The sequence below is a fragment of the Ursus americanus genome, chromosome X, assembly GCF_024610735.1.
Source record: "Ursus americanus isolate L20-20 chromosome X, mUrsAme1.1.p, whole genome shotgun sequence".
NCBI classification, from domain to species: domain Eukaryota; kingdom Metazoa; phylum Chordata; class Mammalia; order Carnivora; family Ursidae; genus Ursus; species Ursus americanus.
This window is the reverse complement of record NC_142164.1, coordinates 95,942,324-95,966,440: the sequence shown is the minus strand read 5'-3', so window position 1 is coordinate 95,966,440 and position 24,117 is coordinate 95,942,324. Positions and strand designations below refer to the sequence as shown.

At 36.4% G+C, this 24,117-nt stretch overlaps 1 protein-coding gene across 11 annotated transcripts in view; it reads right to left on the bottom strand.

Moving 5' to 3' along the window:
• DMD (dystrophin) overlaps nucleotides 1-24,117 on the bottom strand; it is a 2,097,152-nt gene that overhangs the window by 1,100,562 nt on the left and 972,473 nt on the right. For all 11 annotated transcript variants that reach the window (XM_087859359.1, XM_087859361.1, XM_087859356.1 and 8 more), the window contains one exon: nucleotides 14,549-14,721. In XM_087859359.1, coding sequence (XP_087715485.1) covers nucleotides 14,549-14,721 — 173 coding nt within the window. The remainder of the gene's footprint in view (nucleotides 1-14,548; nucleotides 14,722-24,117) is intronic.

Genomic DNA, 24,117 nt, shown 5'->3' with positions numbered 1-24,117 from the left:
TATGTAAAATAAGGGTATTTTTGATAAAATAAGTCCAGTTAGCTGTAGAGTTCATAAAATTGTTAGAGAAGCTATGTTAGGACTGTGAATCTTAGACTATGAATTTTAGATGTTAGCCTCGGGGCTAAGGGGTTATAAAATCAAATGCCTTCAGGGGACATGCAGGACATATAAAATTGTAAAGCTCTTACAAGATTTAAGGCAGTAAGTGCTAAACTGATTATACTGACCAGTCCAACCCTTGTCCTGTTTCAGTGCCTTTTAAAGCTCCCTGCAGGCAATAGAAAACAATGGGCAAAGCATATCCACCAGCGCTCTTGTCTCGAGGGGCTACCAGTTTGAAACCAAGGCTAATAACGGAGAAGCACTGAAGGCTTCTATGCTGGGAAATGTGAAGCAGCAAGTACTCTTTTAGAAAGATTAATCTGTCAAAATAGACAGGGGTTTGGGTAGGGAGAGATCTCTTACAAGGAATCTATTGACTTGAAATTGATGTCAAGAAGAATGAAAAGAAAGTGAGGACATGAAAACAGTTGTAAAGGAAGAGTCTACAGAACTTGATAAATGCTGAGATGTGGAATCGAAGTACAGGGAGGAATAAAGAGAGGACAAGAAATGTATTTGCCTGAGGACCTTATAAGAAATAATGGTGCTATCTTCATGGAATCGGGAAGCCTCATTAAGGTACAGGTGTTTTAAGTGCATAAAACAGAAGTACATACCTGAAGATATGATCTAAATAACATCATGAAAATTTCTATCAGTATTCTTAAAGATTCATTACATACAACAACAACCATTTTCTGTTCATTGCTTCTTCACCTTAATACTAGATTTCTGGAACAAAATAAGATATAAGTCTTTAAAGAAAACTCAAGAAAGAGATACGGTGAACACCTGGCATGTGATAACAGAGACTCTTTTGCAGAATGTCAGCAATTAGGGACACTGTTATATGTTGGAAGAATAACTGTCATTAAATTTTAGTACATGAACACACATTTTGTTATCAATCTTACCAGATCCATCCACCATGTCAAAATAATGTGAACACATGCCAATAGAAATCACATTTTATTACTGTTACTGTCAGGAACTTGGCAAAATTTGGTCTCTTATTTTGTAAATTTATTAAAATGATACCATTAACATATATGGAATTAACTAGATGCTAACTTTTTGGGGGTCACTGTTCACTAAATCTAATTGCCATGAAAACTGTTTCCTTAGGCTGAAAAGAGAACATTTTTCATGAAAACTTCAACTGACTGTTACTACCTAGTAACATGAAACACATGTCTTAGCCCTGGAACACAAATGAAAGAAGAGAAAAATTCCCCCTACAGGAAGCCCATCAGGATGTTGAGTGGTAGCAGAAATCTTCCATGTAATGATAGACATAGGGAAACAAGGCCCAATAGCTGAAATCATTCTTTCCTGCCCTTCTATCCACTCTCCACTATCCCTTAGGTATTCATTGCAAAAATCATTTCATATATTAGACATTCAAAGGAAGAAAAGTAAATGAAACTCACTTCCAAACTGTCCTCATATAGTCTGAGACTACTGCTTTCAGCAGAATAAAAAGTGAATAAAAATCTATTGTCTACAGATTTCTTTAATGTAGAAAAACAACCCATGTTTGTAAAAAAGGCAGTATAATCAGTCCATTTTACTTTCCAAGTTTCCTTACTAAGGCTAAACTGCATTTTCTTTTGCCTTTTTGTCTTCAAATTCCGTTATCTTATTAATAATAGAACATTTGTGAGATAAGTCTTTTAAGTTCTGTCCATTTGCCGTCTTTGATACAAAGATTTAGACATCATGGGCAGAAATGTTATCATGAAAATCATTTAGAGAGCTATTTCATGAAAAACATTTCATGTCTATTATATTTTCTAATATTCACAGTTATTCCCTATAATACAGTTTTTGGAAAATATCATTGATAAAAGACATCTCTTATGAGTATAGTGCTTTAAAGCAAAAGCAGATATACTGAAGCACTGCACAGATAAGGAATCGGACTTTATGGCCATTGATGAGAGTGATTAAGGGTAGTCTTCATACAAGATATAGCTCTTAGTGCATTTTCTTTAAGTGATATAACTTCAAGAAATCACATGGCCCTGTCCCACCAATAAATGGTTGTATAATAATAATTATTATTTTAATACAATAACTGGTTGCACCTCTCATGATTGACATAAATCACCAAACCCAAAGGGTCCATGAAGCAGTCTGAAGTGAGACTAGTGAAAACCTAAATGTTCCCCTTTAGCTATGCTGTGATCTATTTTCTTGCTGTGCACAAAATCCTGAAAAAATGGGACTGGAAGTAATTCCAATGCTTTTAAACTCAATCTACAACTTAATTTCCTTGGTGACCTTTGAAACAACAGTTATAAAGGTCTAGCTTTCCTAATTCCCCAGATTTTCCACAGGTATTTCCTTACTAAGAAACAAAAGAAAACAAAACAACCTTCACACAAATTGCAGTCCTCTTTCTTCTCAATAAACTAAGGACTTTCATTTATCTTATTTTCTTTTTCATTTGTCTTATTTTCACTTATCTTATTTTCTGTGTTCTTTAAACTTAAAATACTTCCAGCCTTGTGCATGTCTCCCTGAAACTTTCTTCTTTCTACTTTTTAAAAAAGTTTTGCTCTTTTTCTGTCAAGTCTTCTAGATCTCTAATCATTCTCATTACTCTTCATGTTACCACTCATAAAGCAAATGATTTTCATGTGGCAAAGAATTCTGATCACGAGGTAAAACTAACTAATGAGTAAAATTTGTCTTGATTCATCTCTAGTGAAAACCAATTTATTCTTGGCTTCTCTAGAGACATCCAAAATTGTGTTTTTTATCTTCCAGGACTTTAACTTTGAAAATGTGAGAATGAGTAAAGAATGTCTAACCAACACCATGAATGTAGTCTGCTTATCCAAACAAGTAATAGAAACCTTCAAGAAATCTGCAACTATAAAAAAATAAGCATGATTTTAACTTGTCCTTTGATACTAGAAACAATAATGTTGGATAATTTGCAGAAGACTTGGAATAAACTGGGAATACAAATAAAATTTTCCTAAATTAACTCTTTTAAAAAAAAATCTCCCAAAGAAGTTATTTATTGGTGATAGAAAATTCAAGTCTTTTATGCCATTCACGAATTTGACTTAAGCAGGACTGTCTCTATGACCTTTAATCTTTAGTTCTAATTGTGTCTCTAACTGGTATGAATTCCACTTAAAAAAAAAAAACTGTCTAAGTCCTTATTAAAATTTTAACACAAGACTCAATATTTCAGCCAACTAACCACAGTTAGAAATAACATAGAAGTAACAAATAATAAAGGTAAACATCAGTAAAAGAGTAAACAGAGAAAAACAAGCCAATGGGGAAGAATGAGAAATAAAGACACAAGCCTCAGCATGCAATACTTAGAGTAAGGCATGATCCAGAGAACTGCAGAAATCGGAAAGGTAGCACAAATAAGCAGAAAAGTGAACAGCTGGGTAAGGAAGTAGAGTGGACCTTATTAACTGGAATAATGCCCACCCCTCCACAGTGTAGCAGATCCTGTTGGACCTTCACCCACTCTCATGACTCTTGACACTCCAGTGTGACCTGGCCAATGTTCAACAGCCACTTAGTCTTAGTCTGAGGACTTTCTTTAAAGTAGAGAACACACTACACCCAAAAGCAGGACACAATGAGCAGCCCTTAAAAATGACTAATAAGAACTGGAGTATAAACATCACAGTTCTCATGCATGCCTTTTGCTTAAAGTGACTGAGATGTATCTGTTTTATACCTTTCCAGCCTTTTTCCATGGAATTAAGCTCCAGGCCCCCACAGTAGTAGCTGGCTTGCTAATATTCCACATAAGCTACTTCATCTTCCCTTGCTTACCACCACACTACTGTACCACAGCTTCCTGAATCAGCTCCCAAGTAAACAACCGTAACTCAAATCCTTGTCTCAGGATTTACTTTTGGAGAAACTCAATCCAACACTCTTAACCTCAAAATTTTTATTAACACTAAAATCAACCTTAACCATTGCTACTCTGACCTCATAGATGGAGTTAAGAAAAAATATACTTAACTGAACTGGAAAATCAATTCATGCTCTCAAAAAAAAAAAAAAAAGTAGCCTGTACGTTTTTTGAGATAAAGTATAATGGGATACACAGAGACCTGGTAGAAGGAAAGAAAGAATGTTCAATAAATCATTAATACCAACTAATGTTTGGATTCAAAGAAGAGGTCTTTAAGAAATCTGAATTCTAATGTAATTAAAAAATAATTTCCAATCATTGGATTCTATATAAGTACACAAAAACTAGTTATTACCAGAAGGGTGTATCTAAACACAAACAGACTTTCATTTTTCTCATAATATTAAGCCACTGAGATATAAATTTGATAGAGGGCCTTCAGTGCAATTGAATTCTGTGGATTTTTCTTTTATTTGTGAGAAAAGCATGTTTCCCTTTTAGAAATTTTGGCTTGGATTACAAAATGCTTTATTATGTGCATTGCAAACCTACTTATTTACCACAGCTAGACAGAGACTCCTCCTTACTTTGTCATGCAGCTGCTTGTTTTTAAACAAATTTTGCCAAGAGACATAAACCAGATGGCCTTCTTCAAGGGTATACTGTGAGCCGTGATAGTCAGCTTATGGTAGTTTCAAGCAGCAGACAGCTGGGTATGGAAAGTCATGATGCTATTTGGAAATCCAACTTCCAAGTGTGCCGAAGCACAGGGAGACTCTCAAGTTGGTAAATAAAACTGTGACTCCAAGTTTGTTTCAATATTCTAGTTTTTCAAGGGTCTTTAAATTTCTGTTTCATAATATTACAGGAGGGTTTTATTATTTTTTTTGTAAATAATTTTCCCCCAACCTATTGGATTAGAGATAAAGCCTGTCAAAAAAGTGGATTTAAGATACATTTTCAAGTGGAATCAACAAGTTGGATTTTCTCAGAAAGTTACATGCATATCATCCGAAATGCTTAATGGATGCTATAATATTCTACTAGAGTAGTGTATTATTTTAAATTGTTACTCCCAATTATATTCTGTAGTAGTAATATGTATCCTCACTCTTGGAATGGGTTCAGGTGAGCAGTGTTTATTCCTCTACTCCTAGAATTTGGCTTGCCATGTGACTTGCTTTGACCATTGGATGTCAATGGAAGAGATAGTGTCAGTTCTAAGTCAAGGTCTTTAAAGCATCATGTATTTCTGCTTGCCCTTCTGAGAGTTCTGAACTCTGCCATGGATTAATATGCCCCAAGTATCTGCTACCCTTCCAGCCTGGGCCCCAGAACGAAACAAATGGGTGAGATCTATTCATTCAATCTATAGTCCCAAAGGCTGAAGGAGAGTTGACGCAAAGTAGCTCCTGAAATAGAGTTGACTCAAAGTAGCCCTCAACATTAGAATAATGATTTATTGTTAATTCTGGGTGTGTTTGTTAGACACAATTATTGTAGCAGCAACTGACCAATACTGGCAAACTTTGGTAAATGCCCAGTGGACAGCTACCATGGGTCACTCCTACATTACCAGGAGATATGGAAAAAGGGAAAAGACAAATGAGAGAGTTGCATCTATGTCCTAATTGTGGTGCTACCACTTTATGGTAGGTACCCATAAAGATTATATCTCTGATTACCTCAGAATTACTTCAAAACAAAGGCCTGGGATGACAATCCTTAGTTTCTAGGGTTATCTTTGAATATTAAAGAAAGACAAGTGAAAGAAATGAAAAAAAGAAAAAAAGAAATGAAGAAATGCAAGAGAAACTGAATATTCTCTCTCTCTCTCTCTCTCTATATATATATGTATATATACAGTTTACTCAAATATACAAATTATTCAAATATTAAGAATTTTGAAAATGTCCGTCTGAACTGTTATTTATTTTTCTAAGTATCTAACCATTTTGGGAAACCAAACAGAATTTTAAAATGTTTGTTTCAAGCAGAAATCTCTCAAACACCACATTTTTAGCTTGTAATGGACAGCTTTCCCTTGAGGAAACTGATATTTTCCAGAGGAATTTGAGATTGTCCATGGATAAGCTAAAAACTAATAAGAAAATAATTCTTGTGAAAATCACCTTATAGGCAAGAATTTGCAATTCTCACAGAGTAAACAGATTTTTAAAGTGTCAGAATTTTGTAATGGTAACAAATCCCTCCACACACACACCCCAGAATAGCAGAAGTTAAAACAAGCAAGTAAGTCAGCAAACAAAAAGTTTGTTGACTACTACTAGGAAGTTATGTTGACTTTAGTGACTAATGGGTATATTTTTCTTTATGAGAGACTGTTTTCTTCTCTCACATACCATAAAGAACATATCAAGATCTGATATTATTCATATATTGCTATACCCACACTTCAAAGTCATAATTCGGTATTATTATGGAGAACTGAAAGTAAGTATGAGTAAATTTATCCTACACAAATATTTGGTTGAATAAACCATAATGGGAATGAAGTTCTTGCTAACCAAAGAAACAAGAACCTTATTCATTCCAAAATATTACAACTTTTGAGTGAGCAGTTTGTCATTTACATGTAAGGTATCCTCAATTAAAAAAATATGTATTGAGGACATATTAATATATGTATTAATTCTACCATAGAATTATACTGTGCTTGGCTTAGGGGAGACAGGAAGTATATGGTACAGTTTCTGCTGCTCTATAGTAACAAACACTCTGTTGGACGGTACAGAGTTGCACAAAATGATGTAAGATATTTAAATTTTGATAAGAACCTATAAGAGAACTATATAAACAGAGAGTTCTAGGAACACAGAGACTGAAATAATTGAGACCAGAAATTCCAAATGGTAATAATTGAGACCAGTATTCCAAATGGTAATAATTGCTCTGGGTCCCGAATGATGAGTAGGACTTTGCCAAAAAACAAGTCAGGGCTCCTCAAGCACTTGAGAAGATCCTTTACCACTTGGCTTTGCCAAGTATCTTATAGAGTCACAATCTATTTCTCTACAGATAATAAATATGAAGATATCACCTTTGAAATATTAAACATCTCTTTAAAGCACCGTGGTTTCACACACAAGAGTTTTAGAAAGTTTTTATACATATTCCTGTTACTGATACTGAAGAATGATCTCTGGAAGAGAGAACATAATCAATGAGCATAAGACATACAAGAAATCCTACGTGAAATGTATAAAAGACAAGGAATGCAGCAGACAAGAGTTCATAACTTGAGTCAAAAAACAGGCTCTGGCATATTCTTCCTATGCATACTTGAGACAATGATTTATTCCCTCTAAATCTCAAGCAACTCATCTGTAAAAGAAGGTTCTCCTGAGGATGCAATCATATATGTAAAACACTGAATGCACGTCTGGCACATAGATGTGGCCAAAAAAAGATCTTGAATCTTACACAAGGCCCATCTCACATGTTCAGAAAAGGTGATGTCCTGAAATTTCAGTTCACTGTCATAATTTCTGCTTTGGTCTTAAATCCTTATTTTTTAGTGGTCATTCTTGGTGTTAGTAATCTAAACTGCTATAATTTATGAATGATGCAACTTAAGTCAAAGTCAGTAGGGAAGATATACTCCAGGAGCACTACGGCAACTAAGTTATCCATCTCTCTCCTCGGCTAAGCAGTGGCTTTGTTGGAAAAAAGGGAAAGAGTCGGACAAAAATTGATTAATGAGAAAATGTTTTGGGAACATGGAGGGTTAGAACAAGCAGGTATTGGCAATGATACAAAACTTCTACTTTTATTTTAGCAGAATTCAGGAAGCCAAAGTGAGATATTAGCTGTCTCAGAGTTCATAAAACGATAAAAGAGTAGGGAAAGGAGATAATTCTAGACTTAGCTACCCGTTTAATATATTTCTTAGGGATGCTTAAAAAACAAAACAAAATACACTTCTGCAAAAACACTGAAGACTGTTAGTTCTCTTCAAATACCCATTCTCCTGTTTTTCCATAAGAGTACACTTTTTGACAGAGCACATAGCACTCGGGAATAAATGGAACATTTCCCAGCCTCCCTTGCAGCTTGGGTATGGTCATGTGACTGACTTCTGGCCAATGGGGTATAAGCAAAACATTGCAGCTCCCAGGAAACTTCATTAAAAGACAATTAGTATGCACACTTTGCCACTTCTCCCCCCCTTCTCCCATCTTGCTTCTTAGAATGTAGATGTGGTGGGAGCTCTGCCTTGCAACATGGGAACTGGGGCCCACCATATAAGGATAGCTAGGCAGAAAGCAGAAATGAGCATAGCCACTGTACCTGCCTTGACAGCATATTCCTACATTTTTCTAAGGAGGAAAAAAAATATGCTTCTATCTTAGTGAAGCCAAAACAAACTCTAATTGATAAAGAGACTTTCTGGACAGATTACATTTAGCACAGTTTTGTTTTCTTCCAAAACTCATCTATTCCATTTACAGGGGAAAAATGTATATTTAAAGAAGGGAAATTTGTGATATGACAAAGCCAGGAAACATACAACGAGTAAAGTTAAATAGTGGCATTATTTCTAAAATGCGGCTAGTCCTATAGGCATAAAATTAGTTTCTGTATTAGAACCTTTTCCCTTTGACAATAATGAAAATACCAGTTTATTTAGATAACAAACAAGCCAACTATAGCCCCAGTACACTGAAGAAATAGAATCATCTATGGTGAAGAATGGAAATGTGTGTATACAGCTATCCTGGGAAACAAAAATGTTCAATTACTTTGAGAAAAAGATTCAGGATATTGATCTATGGTTAACTCTCAGATTATATGAATTTTATATCCAGTCAATTTCTTATTTGAAGCAAGTTTTAAACTAACCTCTATGTGAACTGTAAAGATTTATAAGAATCTGAAAATTTTGAAGATATAAGGCAAATGATCCTGTATGAAATGGCTATCATAAAAAGCAAATCACTCTGCAACTCTGGAGTGCTTTGAAATAGCAATAGGAACATACAGAAGATAAGCTGATAGGTAGAAACAAACTTATATTTAATACATTTCAAAAAGCCCTTTCCTTAAATAAATACAACAGATCCCCTCCATTCAATTCCTTTGCCAACCGTTGTCAACGACAAAAAATTCAGAAGAAATTATAAGTAGGCAAGGAAATATTACACTGTATGTTAACGAATTTAAAGAAAAGGTTCAAAAAAAGGAAATCTACATCAAGGGCTAGTTTAGGTATCTAATTCAAATGGTACACAGTACTGAATGAGTCATGTTTTAAACAGAGTTTAAAAATAACAATTACGAAATAAGGATATTGTTTGTTGATAATTGGTTTGTTTTAATGAGACTGGTAAGTAGGCAATACATGGACATTAAATACCTCCGAACACCAAATATACGGGATTAATCTTTTGTGGCTTAAAGCTTTGCCTCTGGAGGTAAAACCTCCATGTAATTGGCATCAGCAGTCAAATCATACACTTCATTTCGGGCTGCTGGGTGGAAACAAAACCTCCTCTATCAGGCTTACAATTGCCCTCTCGGTGGTGTGCAAAGTGCAGCAACTGGCCAGTGAAAAATACTCACAATACATAGGGATTAGCTTAGACTCTACAGAGCCTGGGAAGAAATATAAACACTCAAAAAGAGCAGCAAAAAGAAAAGATGATGTGCAGGAGGGGGCAACCCTAAACTGAAATACACAAGAGAGAACAGATAAGGCAGAGGAAACAGTGTAGAGGTGAAGTGTGCCAGATGGTAACTACAGAAAATGACAGGGCAGGAAGAAAGTTGCCTTTCTTAAAGCTCTGATGTTATTTCTGGCATATATGAAATGTCAGTGTTGTCAAATTATAGTTTCATCATCATCATTATCGTCAAAAAGTATTTATTAACCACATGTGCTGTACTGGGCATCGTACAAGCAAGCAAAATTGACATGATTTCTGATATCCAGGACCCAATAAAATAAATCAGAACAATCAATGTAGACAAATGGAGGAGAGCAGATAGCAAACAAGATACTTAACTGGGGAAAGCTTGAAGGTTAACAGTAAACTTAAAAATATTTTGTAAATATTTCTGAAATGCTTAGGTAAACTGGTGAATGTACCTGTATGTCTATGAATAGGACTATTTCCTGATACATCTGGAGAGATAAATAATTCTCTTTACATAGAAAACTAAGTTTTAAAAATGAATTCTATCAAAGCAATGACTTAATAAATAAGGATTTTCTTTAAAAAAGATCTTGATGTGAAGAACCAAAACAGAAGCCTTCCCATACATCATGGTCTCAACAGTGAAAAAAAAGTGGGACACAAACAGAAAATTTCACTTCTTCAATTTAACACATCTTCCTCTATATCAGTCCCATGAATGAATGCATGAGAATCCGTTCCCTGGTCAGTACAACACCGATTCTGGAATGAGATATAAAAAGACTTTCCCATGTTCAGGGCTTTTTTTTTTTTTAACCTCTCCTTAATTCTCCCAAGTTCAAAAACTAACAGTAGAATCATGTATTGGCACGTATACATATACCTGGAGGGAGGGGGGAATATGAAGATCCAATCTTGCATGAAAATCTTTACATTTAGTAGAGACTAATTCTAAGGCCGCAGCGTTAATCTTTCCTGAGTAGTCAGGACCCTGTGTGTGCTTATCATGTATCTTCCCAACTACATATGGTGCTGTGACAAACAGAGGAGGCTGCTAATGCTGCAATAGCTGAATGTCTCATTTAGGAACAAACAATTCTGGAAAAGCTCCCAGATGATGCATCTGTCCCTCTAGCTTCCACTTTAAAGGATAAAATTGTATGGTGATGACATGAGGTTTAGTATATTATTCCTTTCCTCTGTGAGGAGTGTGGGGTTATTTCCCTCACCTTGACATGAGAGAAAAATATTTACTGAATGTCTCAGCAGAAAAATTACAAGTAAGATAGAAAATGCTTTTGAGAAAGTTGCATTAGGAGTGGGCTTGCAGAATTATACTCTCATTCCCTAGAGTCTGAATACAGAGATGATTAAGGCACTTTCTCTTCAAATCAGATTTCTTTGGTTTCTATTCCTGTTTCCCCCCCTTTCATTTCTTTCATTGTCTCGTTTTCCTTCATGCAGTACAAATGGCAGCAAGAGTCTGTGAGTGCTTTAAGACTGTGGGCTTGGCACTAAGGGAATTAAACAAAGGAGAAATCCCTGGGGAAGCATATTCCTGTTGTCTATCCCCCAGGATCCTATCAACATGTGGCCCTGTGGTCCCAGCATGATGGTGGTAACTTTGGAAAAACTTTCTCTAGTACAGTAGTGCCCGCATACTTATCTGAGAGTAGGTACTGGTCAATTATAAAATGTTCAGAGGTCCATGGTGAAATGCCAAAAGTATAACAATGTATTATGCTCTTCTGTAAAATACACCTTTATTATTATTTTTTTTTAATTTTGAGGTTAGGTCCTTTTTATACTTCAAAAAGAATTCATGTATTATTTTAAAATTTTAAGTGTAAAATTCATTCAAGTATAGCATTCACAGAGAAAAGTGTATAAATCACAAGTGCACAGTTTCATAAGCTTTCTTAACAGAAACGTATCAATGCAAACAACATCCAGATCAAGAGACCTGCCCGTGTTAATCACTACTCTTCACAACAGTAACCATATCTGACCTTTAACCTCCCCAATATGCACGTTTTGAGTTTTATATAAATGGACTCATACAATATGTATTTTTTGCATCCGACTTCTTTTCTGTAGCACTATCTTCCTATTTCTTATTTTCTGAAAGAAATCATTTTTTTAAATGTCCTCACCCTGCTTTCCCCATTTTTGACACTTCATTTTGCTCTAAAATTTCAGTATTGTAAGAATCACTACTCTTACTCTCATGTCCTCTTTACATCAGATCTAAAGCTCAGAATCACCTTGAATTTAACTACTTACATGTATGGGTGAGCCATCCCAAAGTATCTGACTAAATGGGATTCCAAAGAGGAATAGTGATTTTTTTTAAAAACAATCACTACTTGATGTCAGATAAGAACTGTGTTGCTACACAATAATGCCATCTTATGGCTGTACAGCAATGTGTAGTCTAGAAACTGCTTTCAGTTTTATTATCTCATTTGAACTGTGCTGTCCTCTTAGGCTTGGGGAGTAATTTCCAGAAAATGGGGCAAATTCATTAACCATTTGAGGAATAGTAAAGCTGGTATCAGAAAGAAAGTAAAGACACAGAGAATCTGGCCCTCCTTAAGTGTTTGTTGGAAGAAAGAATGGAGTATGTTCCTCTAATACTAGGTGAACCTTAGGTTAATTATCTCTTTATTTTCACACATTTCCTGTAGGTATCTTTTAGAAGCAGTGAATACCCACCAAGACTTAGATAAAAACAGAATTTAGCAGCAATGTTAATTTCCACAAAACTTAAATATTTATTTTACATATTTGTATATCTATCCATACGCATGGATTGGTACATAGATACACAGGATTCATGAATTAAATGTTCATTGTGTTTACTATTTGTGTGTCCAAAGGAAAAAAAAAGCTAATTTTAGTATTTTGGAGATTTGCAACTTTACTGAGACACATGTTGATATTCTGTTTGCGGGAAGACAAGGTATGAAAGCAGGTCTCTTAGATAATGAGTGAGCAGTCACAAATCAGTCTGGCTTTTAATTCTCTACTTGCTCTCGCCTAAAAAGTAATGTCTGTTTTACTTTATGACATTTAATAAAGGTGAGTTTTGCCATTACAGCATTCATGAATTTGGTGATAATGATGGTCTCAGAACCTCTGCCTTAGGAATGCCAAGAGTCTAATGCATTTTCTCATATTTGTAACTTATTATGAATATACACTATGCAAACCTATTAGAGCTAAACATTTTAGTGAAATGGAAATATGCAGATGTGCTATTTAATATGTGTTTCGGTAAGTCATTTAACATCTTCGTAATTTAGTCTCCCCTGTAAAATAATGAAGCAGGACAAAATCACTAAGGTCATTTCTAGCTGTAAAAATTTCTTTATTATTAATTATTAACTATCAACAATAGTTTGGATTATCATTCAACAAATAGTCACCCTTCTTCCCCTTCCGCAGTAGGAAGAGACTACTTTGCTAATCTACTGATGTCAGGCTTGCTCTGGCCAGTGTAATGGGAGTGAACTTAATGTGGGCCCAGGCCATAAGTGGCCCATAACATAAGCAGATCTTAACCTGAGACATATCCCGGAGCCTACCTCAGCTAACCCACAGCTTTAAACAGCTACCTAGCTGAGCCCTGCCTCAGTCAGCCAAACCACAGGCAACTTAAAGACCCATGACCAAGAAAATAAATGTATGTTGTTTTAACATACATTTATTTGCTTTATACCACCATATTATGGTAATGGCTGACTAATACACAGTAATACATGAATCATGTATGAAAAAAAATACCAATATAGCCCTTCTTACTGGCTCTAAGGTATTTTGGTAAAATGGAGCTTGGAGAGGTTGTAGGACAGGCAGGGACTGATAAGCCATGAGGCTGAACAAAAGAACAAGGGTCATGTGAAGTCTTTATAAGCCCAATCAAGGAATCTGGACTTAATTCAAGGAGAATGAGGTAATAGGACTGAAGTTCTTACACTTTAGAAAAACAACTCTGGGTGAAAGATAATTGGGAACAAAATGAGGATGATCATTAGAATTAATGGAGATTTCTGCTCTAAGTATCAGTTTAGAAACCTACTGTAGTAAATAAGGAACTAAAATAGAAGTAAGGATATTTAGAAATGGGCAGATAAGAGAGTTAAGAGGGAGGTTCCTTGTAATTCTTAAAAATGATTTTATTTTCTCTGAGAATAATAAAGAAGACTGTCTTGAGACTACAATCTTTAAAACAAATTATTTTAAATCATTAAAACTCCATTACTTTTAACCTAAAATAGGAAAAGAAAACAATATTCTACCTTTTTGTGATGTGAGGCTAAGGATTATATGTGAATTTTTGAAAATGTGGTCACAAGCTAGATATGTTAATTAAGGTAAATCCTGAAAAATTATTTTAAATCAACTTAACAAATTCCTCATAGCAAAAAGAGTAGGGGGACTGCAAAATGTTATGTATCACCTTCAAAATAGAACAGTGTGAAAATCAACTTTTTGCTGATAGCTTATATTTCAAACATATTAATCTAAATATCAATCTGCTATAAATATATAGGACACAGATTTGACCAAAGATATGCATTTTATACTGTACAGTTATTTAAGCCACCTCAATTAAATGACAAAACCTATTTGGCATTATGTGAAATTTTAGAAGGTAATATAGGGTTCCAACGTAATGTTAACCCCATACAGAAAAATTTCTAGAATTCAGTTCATTAGTCTTTGTTCATCATTATTTGTTCTCACTCCACTTACCTTTTTCCAATGATGGTAATACTTCTCCCTTTCTTCTGCCCTACCTTTCCATGGAGAACACTGAAATGAACTCCAGACTTCTCTGAAAACAGGAATACTAATTTAGGAAAATAAAAGTGTTACCTACCCTTGTCGGTCCTTGTACATTTTGTTAACTCTTTCCCATTGGACATCAAGCTGTGAGAGAGCTTCCTGGAGCTTTGCCCTTTCTGCAGGGGTGGCACTGTGCAATGCTGCTGTCTTCTTATTGTGAATGATGTCAATCCGACCTGAGATTTGTTGCAAGCTGTCTTTTATGTTCTGCAATACAGAAAATTTGAAATACATCAGAAATGAATCAGCTGTCTATGGAAAGAGAAAAAAGGAAATTTATAAACCCCAGAAATAACAGTCTTGCAATTCTTTTTTTTTTTTAATATTTTGGGTTTTTATTTAAATTCTAGCTCATTAACATACTATGTAATATCCACTTTAGGAGAATTTAGAGATTTGTCAGTTGTATATAACATTCACTGCTCACCACAGGAAGTGCCTTCCTTAATGCCCATCACCCATTTAGCCCATCCCCCTACCCACCTCCCCTCCAGCAACCCTCACTTTGTTCTCCATAGTTAAAAGTCTCTCTTATGGTTTGTCTCCCTCTCTTTTTTTTTTTCTTTCCCCGATGTTCATCTGTTTTGTTTCTTAACTTCCACAGATGAGTAAAATGATATGGTATTTGCCTTTCCCTAACTGACTTATTTCACTTAGCATAATACCCTCTAGCTCCATCCACATTATTGCAAATAGCAAAATTTCATTATTTTTTATGGCTGAGTAGTATTCCATTGTATGTATGTGTGATACATATATAGAGAGATATCACCTCCTCTTTATCCATTCATCAGTTGATGGATGTTCAGGCTGTTTCCATAATTTGGCTCTTGTTGATCATAATTTGGCTATTGTTGAAGCCCAATGATTTCAACATGTTCAGATTCAATGGGTAATTCACAGTCTTCATCTCAATATGGCTGATCACTCCCTCCATCTTAAAACTCTATCTTCATTTGGCTTCTGTAACCTGAACTCTTCTGGTTTTTTTTTTTTTTCCACCTTCTTGTCCACTGCTTCATCAGTCTTTACTGAATCCTTCTCTGATTGATCTTTTAATACTGGAGTGCTCTAGCTTAGTTTTGACACTTCTTTCCTTCTCTCTCTATATTCCCTATTTGGTCCCATGACTGCAAATACTGACTATATACAGTGATGACTCCCAAACTTATATTTCCAGCCCTAACCTCAACTCAGAAACCAGATTCACAAATTCGACTGCTTTCTTGACATCTGAATGTCCCATGGGCATCTCAAACTTAACATGACCCCAACCAAATTCTGAACTACATCCCCTTATCCCTCTCTTCCAATGGTTTTCCCCATTTCAGTAAATGGCATATCAAATATAGTTATTCAGGCTGACAACCTTAGAGTCACCCTTGATCTTTCTTTTTTAATCTCCAGTATTCGAGTTGTTAGACAATCCTTTTGGCTCTACTTCCAGGACAAGTCCAGAATTTGACCACTTCTCATTATCTCCCTTGCTATAGTTTTGATATAATGTATCATTACATCTCATCTGGATTATTGCAATGGCTACCTAAATGATCCCCCTGCTTCATTCTTACCCATCTTCTAGTCAATTCTCCATACAAGAGCCAAAAAGATTTTTTCAAAACATAATTCAGATCGTATTCCTACTCTGTCAAAATCCTCCAATGGCTCCTCATCAAGCCCATCATATTTACCACAGCCTACAAAGTCCTAAATGACTTGGTTTTATGTTGGTTGTAAGTTGTCTACCATTCTGACCTTATCTTTTCTTAGTCTCCTCTGAGTCCAGAACATTTCAGCCTCTAACCTTTTTGTGTTCCTCAAGTATGCCAAGCATTCTCTTGCTTCCAGGTTTCTTCTGTATTTGCTGTTCTCTCTGCCAAAAAACATTCTTTCACTCTAAGACATTTATATGACTAGTTCCCTCACTTCTTTCTCATCTAAGAAGAGTCTTCTCTACCAATTTTAAATAGCAGCCCTAATCATTCTGTATTCCCTGTAGTCTTCATTTTTCTTCATGACATTTATGACTAACATTAAATTATATATCTACCAGTCTCTCTACACTACTAAACTAGACCCTACAAGTGCAGGAAATGTTATCTGTCTTACTCTCTACTGGGTTATCAGAACTTAAACCTATGCCCAGCACATGGTAGGTTACCCAATGCATTTTGTTGAGTAAGTGAATAAACTACTGTATCCTATAAGTTGATACCAAAATTTTTATCTATATTATATTTAAGGGAAAATCACAAACCACAGGATCATTATGTAATACACATCTTCAATATATTGATTTTCAAAAAAATTCTAAAAAGTATATATTTGGTTAGTTGTACTAATATGAATTTGGCTATTTTGCTCATCTGAATTGTTGTAGACAAGTCAATTGAGCAAACATTTATTGAGTTCTTCCATGTACCAGGAGCAATACAAAAGAAGCAAAGGTAGGTGAAGCACAGTTTTACTTACTTGTTTTGAAGAAGTTTGAAATGGACCTTACTGTGATAGTTAGAGAAGGTGTGGCTTGGAAAATGAAGGAAGAAATAATAGTGGAGAAGCCCTAGCTAGATGAGAAGGAAGAATTTGATGAGCATTCTAAGTCTATTCTTTTTCTGGAAGTTCAAAGAAGGAATGAATCATATACCATATTTGGTCACACATTGAGGAAAGAGCTCATAAAGGAAGTGCAATTTGGAGTGTACATAGCTGAGTAGTTGAAGTGGGAAGAGCATTATGCTTACTAGGTAACACATACGCAAAGATAGGGAAGATGGGCAGTCATATTTGGCTGACTTTTTGGAAATGTAAAGGATTAGGAGAATATGGGTCAGGAAACAGAGGCTAGAAATGTTTAATAATGTGCTTTAGATGGGTCTCATGAGTGGCTCAGTCGTTAAGCATCTGCCTTTGGCTCAGGTCATGATCCCAGGATCCTGGGATCGAGCCCTGCATCGGGCTCCCTACTCAGCGGGAAGCCTGCTTCTCCCTCTCCCATTCCCCTGCTTGTGTTCCCTCTCTCCCTGTGTCTCTCTGTCAAATAAATAAAATCTTTTAAAAAATGTGCTTTAGAGATTCTGCATGTAAGTCAGTAGCCAATGGGAAACCATGATTCATACAGTAATTGTGATGGAAAATTTCAAATACATACAAAAGCAAGAAAGGAGTACAAATAGCCCCCTTGAACCTACTGTCCAGTTCTAATTCTTATAAAGCCATGGGCACTCTTGTTTCATTATACTCCCACACATTCAGCTCCTCAAATGGATTATTTTGAAACAAATTGATATAATATTTTATCCATGAATACTTTAGCCTGTTTCCAATATATATGAATGCTTTTCAAGGAAAGTACACATAATGCCATTATCCCACCTATAAAATTAAAAACAAAACCATCAAGGTAATTAAGTATCTAGTTGGTATTCATATTTGAGTTGGATTGAGAAGGTTGGTTAGGAAGAAAACTTGGCAGAACTCAGTGATTGTATGTTAAGTGAAGAAGAGAAAAGACTGAAATTACTCCTAGGTTTCTGGCCTGGGCACCTGGATGAATAGTGGTGTCACTGAGTAAAAGGATTTCAGATGGATAAACGGGTTCTGTGTGTGTAAATGATGAGTTCAGTTTTGCATATGATCATATTGAGAAGCCTTTGGAGCATCAGACTATAGATATCCAATAGGTAGCTGGCATCAGATTTTGCAAAGACAAATGAGATGACAACTATTGTTGGGCGACACATCTTTTCACATTTCTTTTCCTTTTCTCTCTCTTTCTCTATTTTTTTTTTTTTTTGAGAGAGAGCGAGAGAGAGGGAGAGAGAGAGCACATGCAAGTCATGGGGAGGTAGGGGCAGAGGGAGAGGGAGAAAGAGAATCTTAAGTAGGCTCTACACCCAGCGTGGAGCCCAACTCAGGGCTCGATCTCATGACCCTGAGATCATGACCTGGGCCAAAATCCAGAATCGGACGTTAACCATGGGAGCCACCCAGGTGCTCCTCTTTTCTTGTTTCTACATGGTCTGAGCTTTCTGAGCAAAGAGCACCGGTATCTGGGTTAAAGGATGATTGAATAACAAGCGTACATTAGTGTTCAGAGTAGTGCAACGCAACAGAAAGACGTGGAAACACTTCTCCCAGATCCATTTGCTTATGTGCCAATTTACAGTCTGAGAATAAGAGACCTAGACCCTTCCTTCTCTCTGGAGAGGATTTGTTTACCCCCCAGAGCAAAGGTCTCTGTTTCTGTCTCGCTTTCTCTTTCAGATATGCCAGCTGCCTTACATAAGCTCTGTAATCCATAAATTAGGATACTGCATACCCGGGCATACAGAGATAAATATGCGGCTCTCACTGCATTGTCCTGTGGGGATTTGGGGCCTGTGCACTGGTGCTAAGATGCTCTTGAGTAATTAATGATGTGTTCTCTGATCATAGGTCTTGGGTTTCCTGTCAGAATAGATATAAATATAAAACCTTAATAAGTATCAATAAAAGGAATATTTTTTCCTACTTTCGGACAAAATTGGGGAGGATTTTAACCATGTATGAGATGGAGACTAGGCCAGATAGCGAGGGGCTGTTGCTGCACCTACTGCTTCCCAGGAGGCAGTCTCGAGCAAACTCTACAAGTCACACAGGGCATCGGGAAAGAGGTTTTTGGGTAGATCTTAGGAGGTTTTCCTGCCTCATTCTAAGACTTCACGGCTATGGTGCATGAAGAAGGACGAAGCTTTAGAAGCAAGTGAGGATACAGAGAATATCAGTTGTAAGGGGGAAACGTCAGTGCTTCTGTTAGGACCCTAAAAAAAAAGCAGCTCTGTTCCCAGGTAGAGACCAGGTAAAACCCAATGGTTATGGGTGACACAAATGAATTTCAGAGAAAGAGAGAGAGACAGAGAAAGAGAGAGGGAAGGAAATTGTTTCTAAAATTCCAAGGTGTTCTCTTCAAGTTTGTGTACACCTTACAATAGGGAGCCTTCATTATTTTTTTTTTTAAGCAACTCAATTTAAGTCTGTGGTAAGAATACTTATCTGACAGGTCACGGATTATCATGTGAAGGGAAGGAGGGCATACCAACATAGAAATAAACTATGAGATCTGGAGAATGCAGGTTAAAATCATGTTCTACCAGCATTACATAGAGAATGGCTAGTCACTGGAATAACACCTCTAGGTGTTATTTAATTTCACAAGAGATGATCAAATTGCTCAGAAAAGTTTGTTAGAATAAAAGAGTGAGAAGAAAGGTTGCCTAAGGATGAGCATCCGTGGAAAGGAACAGCTGAGCATGGAGATGAATTTGTCCGAAGAGTAATTGTCATCAGACCTAGGAGGAGAGCCAGAAGAGTAAAGTATTTCAAACCAAGAGAAGGAAGAGCATCAGGAAGGAGGGAGGGAGCTGCCTACAAGCCAAGTGCAGCTGGGAACAGGAGTGAAAAGGCAACTTGGCAATTCAGGAGGTCAATGGTGATCTTATCTGGAGCAATTCCACCATCTTCAAAGTGTGAAAATAAAAATCTGGACAGAGCAGACAGTCTTCCACTGTCATCCCCTTCACTACAAAATTGAAAATGGCTTAGTACTACACTGCAGTTCACTTTATTTGACATAAAACACTTGGTTATTGAGGAAAGATTTTCTAATAAAAACAAAACTGATAATGCAACAGAAATTTTAAAAAGACAGAATGGATCTGGTAGATGTTATCAATGCCCTAGAAGTCACTGAAGTCAAACATTCATCTTATGTGCTTTCTTTCCTTTTATTCACCTGGCAAAATTCCATTACTATCTTCTGAGAACTCTGAGCCTACAGTGCTGGTTAGGGTAGAATGGTTAGGGCTAACCGCTAGCTTGATTAGGTCAGGTGCTAGGAACAGGCGTCAACGTGACTTCTTTGCTGTTTCTGTGAACCTGACTGACCTGGGCTGCCTGATTTCACCACCACTTGCTCTGGCTCAACTCTTGATGATGTAAATCATGGACTACATTTTAGTGATGCTGCCAGCCCATGGGCAATGATCCAGAACTCTGACAATCCCTCCATTTGATACCAAACGCCAGACGACAGGCTGATTACTTAAATTTACACTGAGGCAATCAGCCACATTGGGAGCCCACCCACTTAAAATAAATAGTTGTGATCTCCAAGGGGGGTAAAATTCAAGAGAAGGGAAGGAGGATCTTCCCCACCAGAATGAAAGTAATGTGTTTATGGCTTTGATGTGGGGCATGTGTATATGTGCTTGCACATGCATGCACACACACACACACACACACACACACACACACACACGGTAAATCTTCTCCCTCTGAGGATCTGAGCTTGCAAAACTTCCTGATTTTAATCCAAATCTCTGGAGAGCTCCCAGTTCTTTAGAAAGTGGTAGAATTGCTCAGAATCGAGTTATGAACAGTTTCAGCAATGCTGGGCAGTGTGTTGCAAAGGCAGGGAAACTTTCTATCTTAAATGAGAAAAGCAAAAAGCAAAAACTGGGGCAGGGGATGTCACATTCCCTGGATAGCTAGATAATAGCTCCTTGGTGTATTCTCAGAGAATGTTGTCAAAAATTGGCTGGAGTCCAGGAAATCCTTTTAAAAGTCCCTACACATGCTCTTGTCCCTGAGGCACTGCACACAGAAAAATGGTATATGCACCAAAGAAAATCCTGTAGCAGTTTCCACAGTTTAAAGCCAGAGATGAGATCTTTTATAGCTTTTTACTATTCTATTTTGTCTAGAAATAAGTGATCTTTATAGTTTCTGACCCTCTAAAAATAAAATCATAGTCCCTGTAGTTTCTATAGTGATAGAAAAATCCCTAGGATCACTATAAAATATATTATTTTCATTTCTATCCCTGAATACTTCCTTATATTACCTGAAGCTATGATGGCAAAATCACAAAGTAGTCACTTTTTAGTCAATTTTTTCTTAATTTTGACATTCCCCTCCGAATTGACCTCCCCACACTGTCAGTTGGGTAAATGTGTGTTAGTCACCCTCCCTGCGAAAGGAAACTTTAATTTCTGGAAGACATTTGTACATGAGTGAGTATAACTTAAGTCCTTAATATTTTAAAATAGCATCCTTGCAACTCGGCTTCATGGAATCAAGTCAGTTAAATAAGACGCTTATTTATATACTGCTAATAGAGAAAAATTAGATAGCAAAGTAACTTGCACAACTGGAAGATGAAGTCCAGCTATGTAAAATAAGGAAAAACAGAAGATTATGAACTGGGGCACCTGGGTGGCCTAGTTGGTTAAGCATCTGCCTCCAGCTCAGGTCATGATCCCAGGGTCCTGAGGTCGAGGCTGAAGTCAGGCTCCCTGCTCAGCAGGAAGCCTGCTTCTCCCTCTTCTCGTGCTTGCTCTAATTATCTCTCTCTCTCTCAAATAAATAGATAAAAATAAAAAAAGAAGATTATGAGCTACACTGTTATGTCAGATTTCTAGTTGAAAAGCTGGTGGTTTAAATAAGAGTCCCTTGATAACACAGACATGAAAAGCCCGAACTTGGAGATAAATATTTAAAAACATGAGTCTCCCTTTAGAGGGAATTGGTTTTTAAAGGGGATTCATAACACAAACAATTTGAACCTAAAAGTATTTTGTTTATTCAAGTACTGGGTAATAAGTGCCTTCAATGGGCTAAAAAGAGAAACTAGACACTACAGGTCATTTATCTAGGGACCCAAACAAGGGACCTTTTTGCCAATTAATCAGGTTGAGATAAAGGTCTGAAGTAACTCTTCACTATGCCCTCTTCTCTATCATAAGGGACAGATTTCTGCTGTTCAGGTTTTCTTCTATTTAATGTAAAGCAGCAACTACTCCCTTGTTGTCAGAATGTTTCATTACAGAGCGTGCCTTTATCCACCTAAACGGTAAACCTATTTGTATGAATGTCAATGTAGATACTGCGGAAATTGAACAGGGCTGGAGGAGGGGATGGTGGTATTTGATAAACTGAACTTATTGTAAACAAGATGAAAATAAACTTTTAAAAAAGTTACTGAAATTTTAATGTTGTTTTTTACCTGCCACTAAGTTCTTTGTCTCAAAAATATGACAAAGAGTGCCAGTATGATCTCTAATATTTAAAAAAGTATCATTTCTGTTGTGTTTTCTCTGTGGTCATGAAAATAAGTGGGCATCTCACACATACAAAACAAAATTCAATTCAGCACTTGCTTAATCTTCAGCACAGAATTAAAAATAAGGATGCCTATAATTTACAGGCATCTTTTGTCCTATTTATACCAGGAGTAACCTCAAACACACCTTCACAATTTTAAAACTCTTAACCAAGGTAGAATTAAAATATGTTGATTGTAGATGTATATACAAACGTTAATCTAAAATTGTGTCTTCTATTTTAAAGTTTGTAATAATATATTCAGAAATTATTTAATCTTTGCTTCAAATTTTGCCAGTGTTGCCTTAGTAAGAATGTTTCCATAAGGGGGAGAAAAGCTATCTTAAAATTGAAACAATATAGTTTCAGAGATAGAAACATATAAGATAATATGAAAAATATCAAATTGATTGTTTAGGGTACTTTCCCCTAAAAGTGACTTCCACATAATGATATTCTGGTTTCAAGTATATTGAACTTCATTTTAAACCTCTCTCTCTTTCCATTCATCCATCCATCCATCCATCTAAAATTGCTTTCCAGTGATTCTTCAGTCTTCATTCCTCAAAGTAACTCATGTGAGCAGATGGCTATAAACACCTATAATTCACATTTTTTAACCATATTTACTTCCTGAGAGAATTTTTTTATTTATTTTTTATTTATTTATTTATTTAAAGATTTTATTTATTTATTCGACAGAGATAGAGACAGCCAGCGAGAGAGGGAACACAAGCAGGGGGAGTGGGAGAGGAAGAAGCAGGCTCATAGTGGAAGAGCCTGATGTGGGGCTCGATCCCATAACGCCGGGATCACGCCCTGAGCCGAAGGCAGACGCTTAACCGCTATGCCACCCAGGCGCCCCAAAATTTTTTTTTATTTTTATTTTTAAATTTTTTATTATGTTATATTAGTCACCATAAGTACATCATTAGTTTTTGATGTAGTGTTCCATGACATTGTTTGCGTATAACACCCAGTGCTCCATGCAATATGTGCCCTCCTTAATACCCATCATTGGCCTATCCCAATCCCCACCCCCCTCCCTCTGAAACCCTCAGTTTGTTTCCCAGAGTCCACAGTCTCTCATGGTTCATTCCCCCTTCTGTTTACCCCCCCTTCATTCTTCCCTTCCTTCTCCTACCGATCTCCCTGCTATTCCTTATGTTTCACAAATGAAAAATTTATATTTATTGGTTCGCCAATATCTTCTTCACTGCACCTTCTCCCTCCCCTCTAGTAGTCAGTACTGTTAAGCATAGCCCTCATCATCCAACTCTGACCTCCCTAGTCTTACCTCATTCTGCTATGCCCCAGCTTTCTCTCTACTTCTCTAACTGTCCTACTATTCATTAACTCAACAAATAACTGTTGGAAACCTACCATGTGCCAGGCATATTCTATGTACTGGGGATATAACAGTGAGCCAGAAAGACAAAGTCATCCTATTTCTGTTAGTTC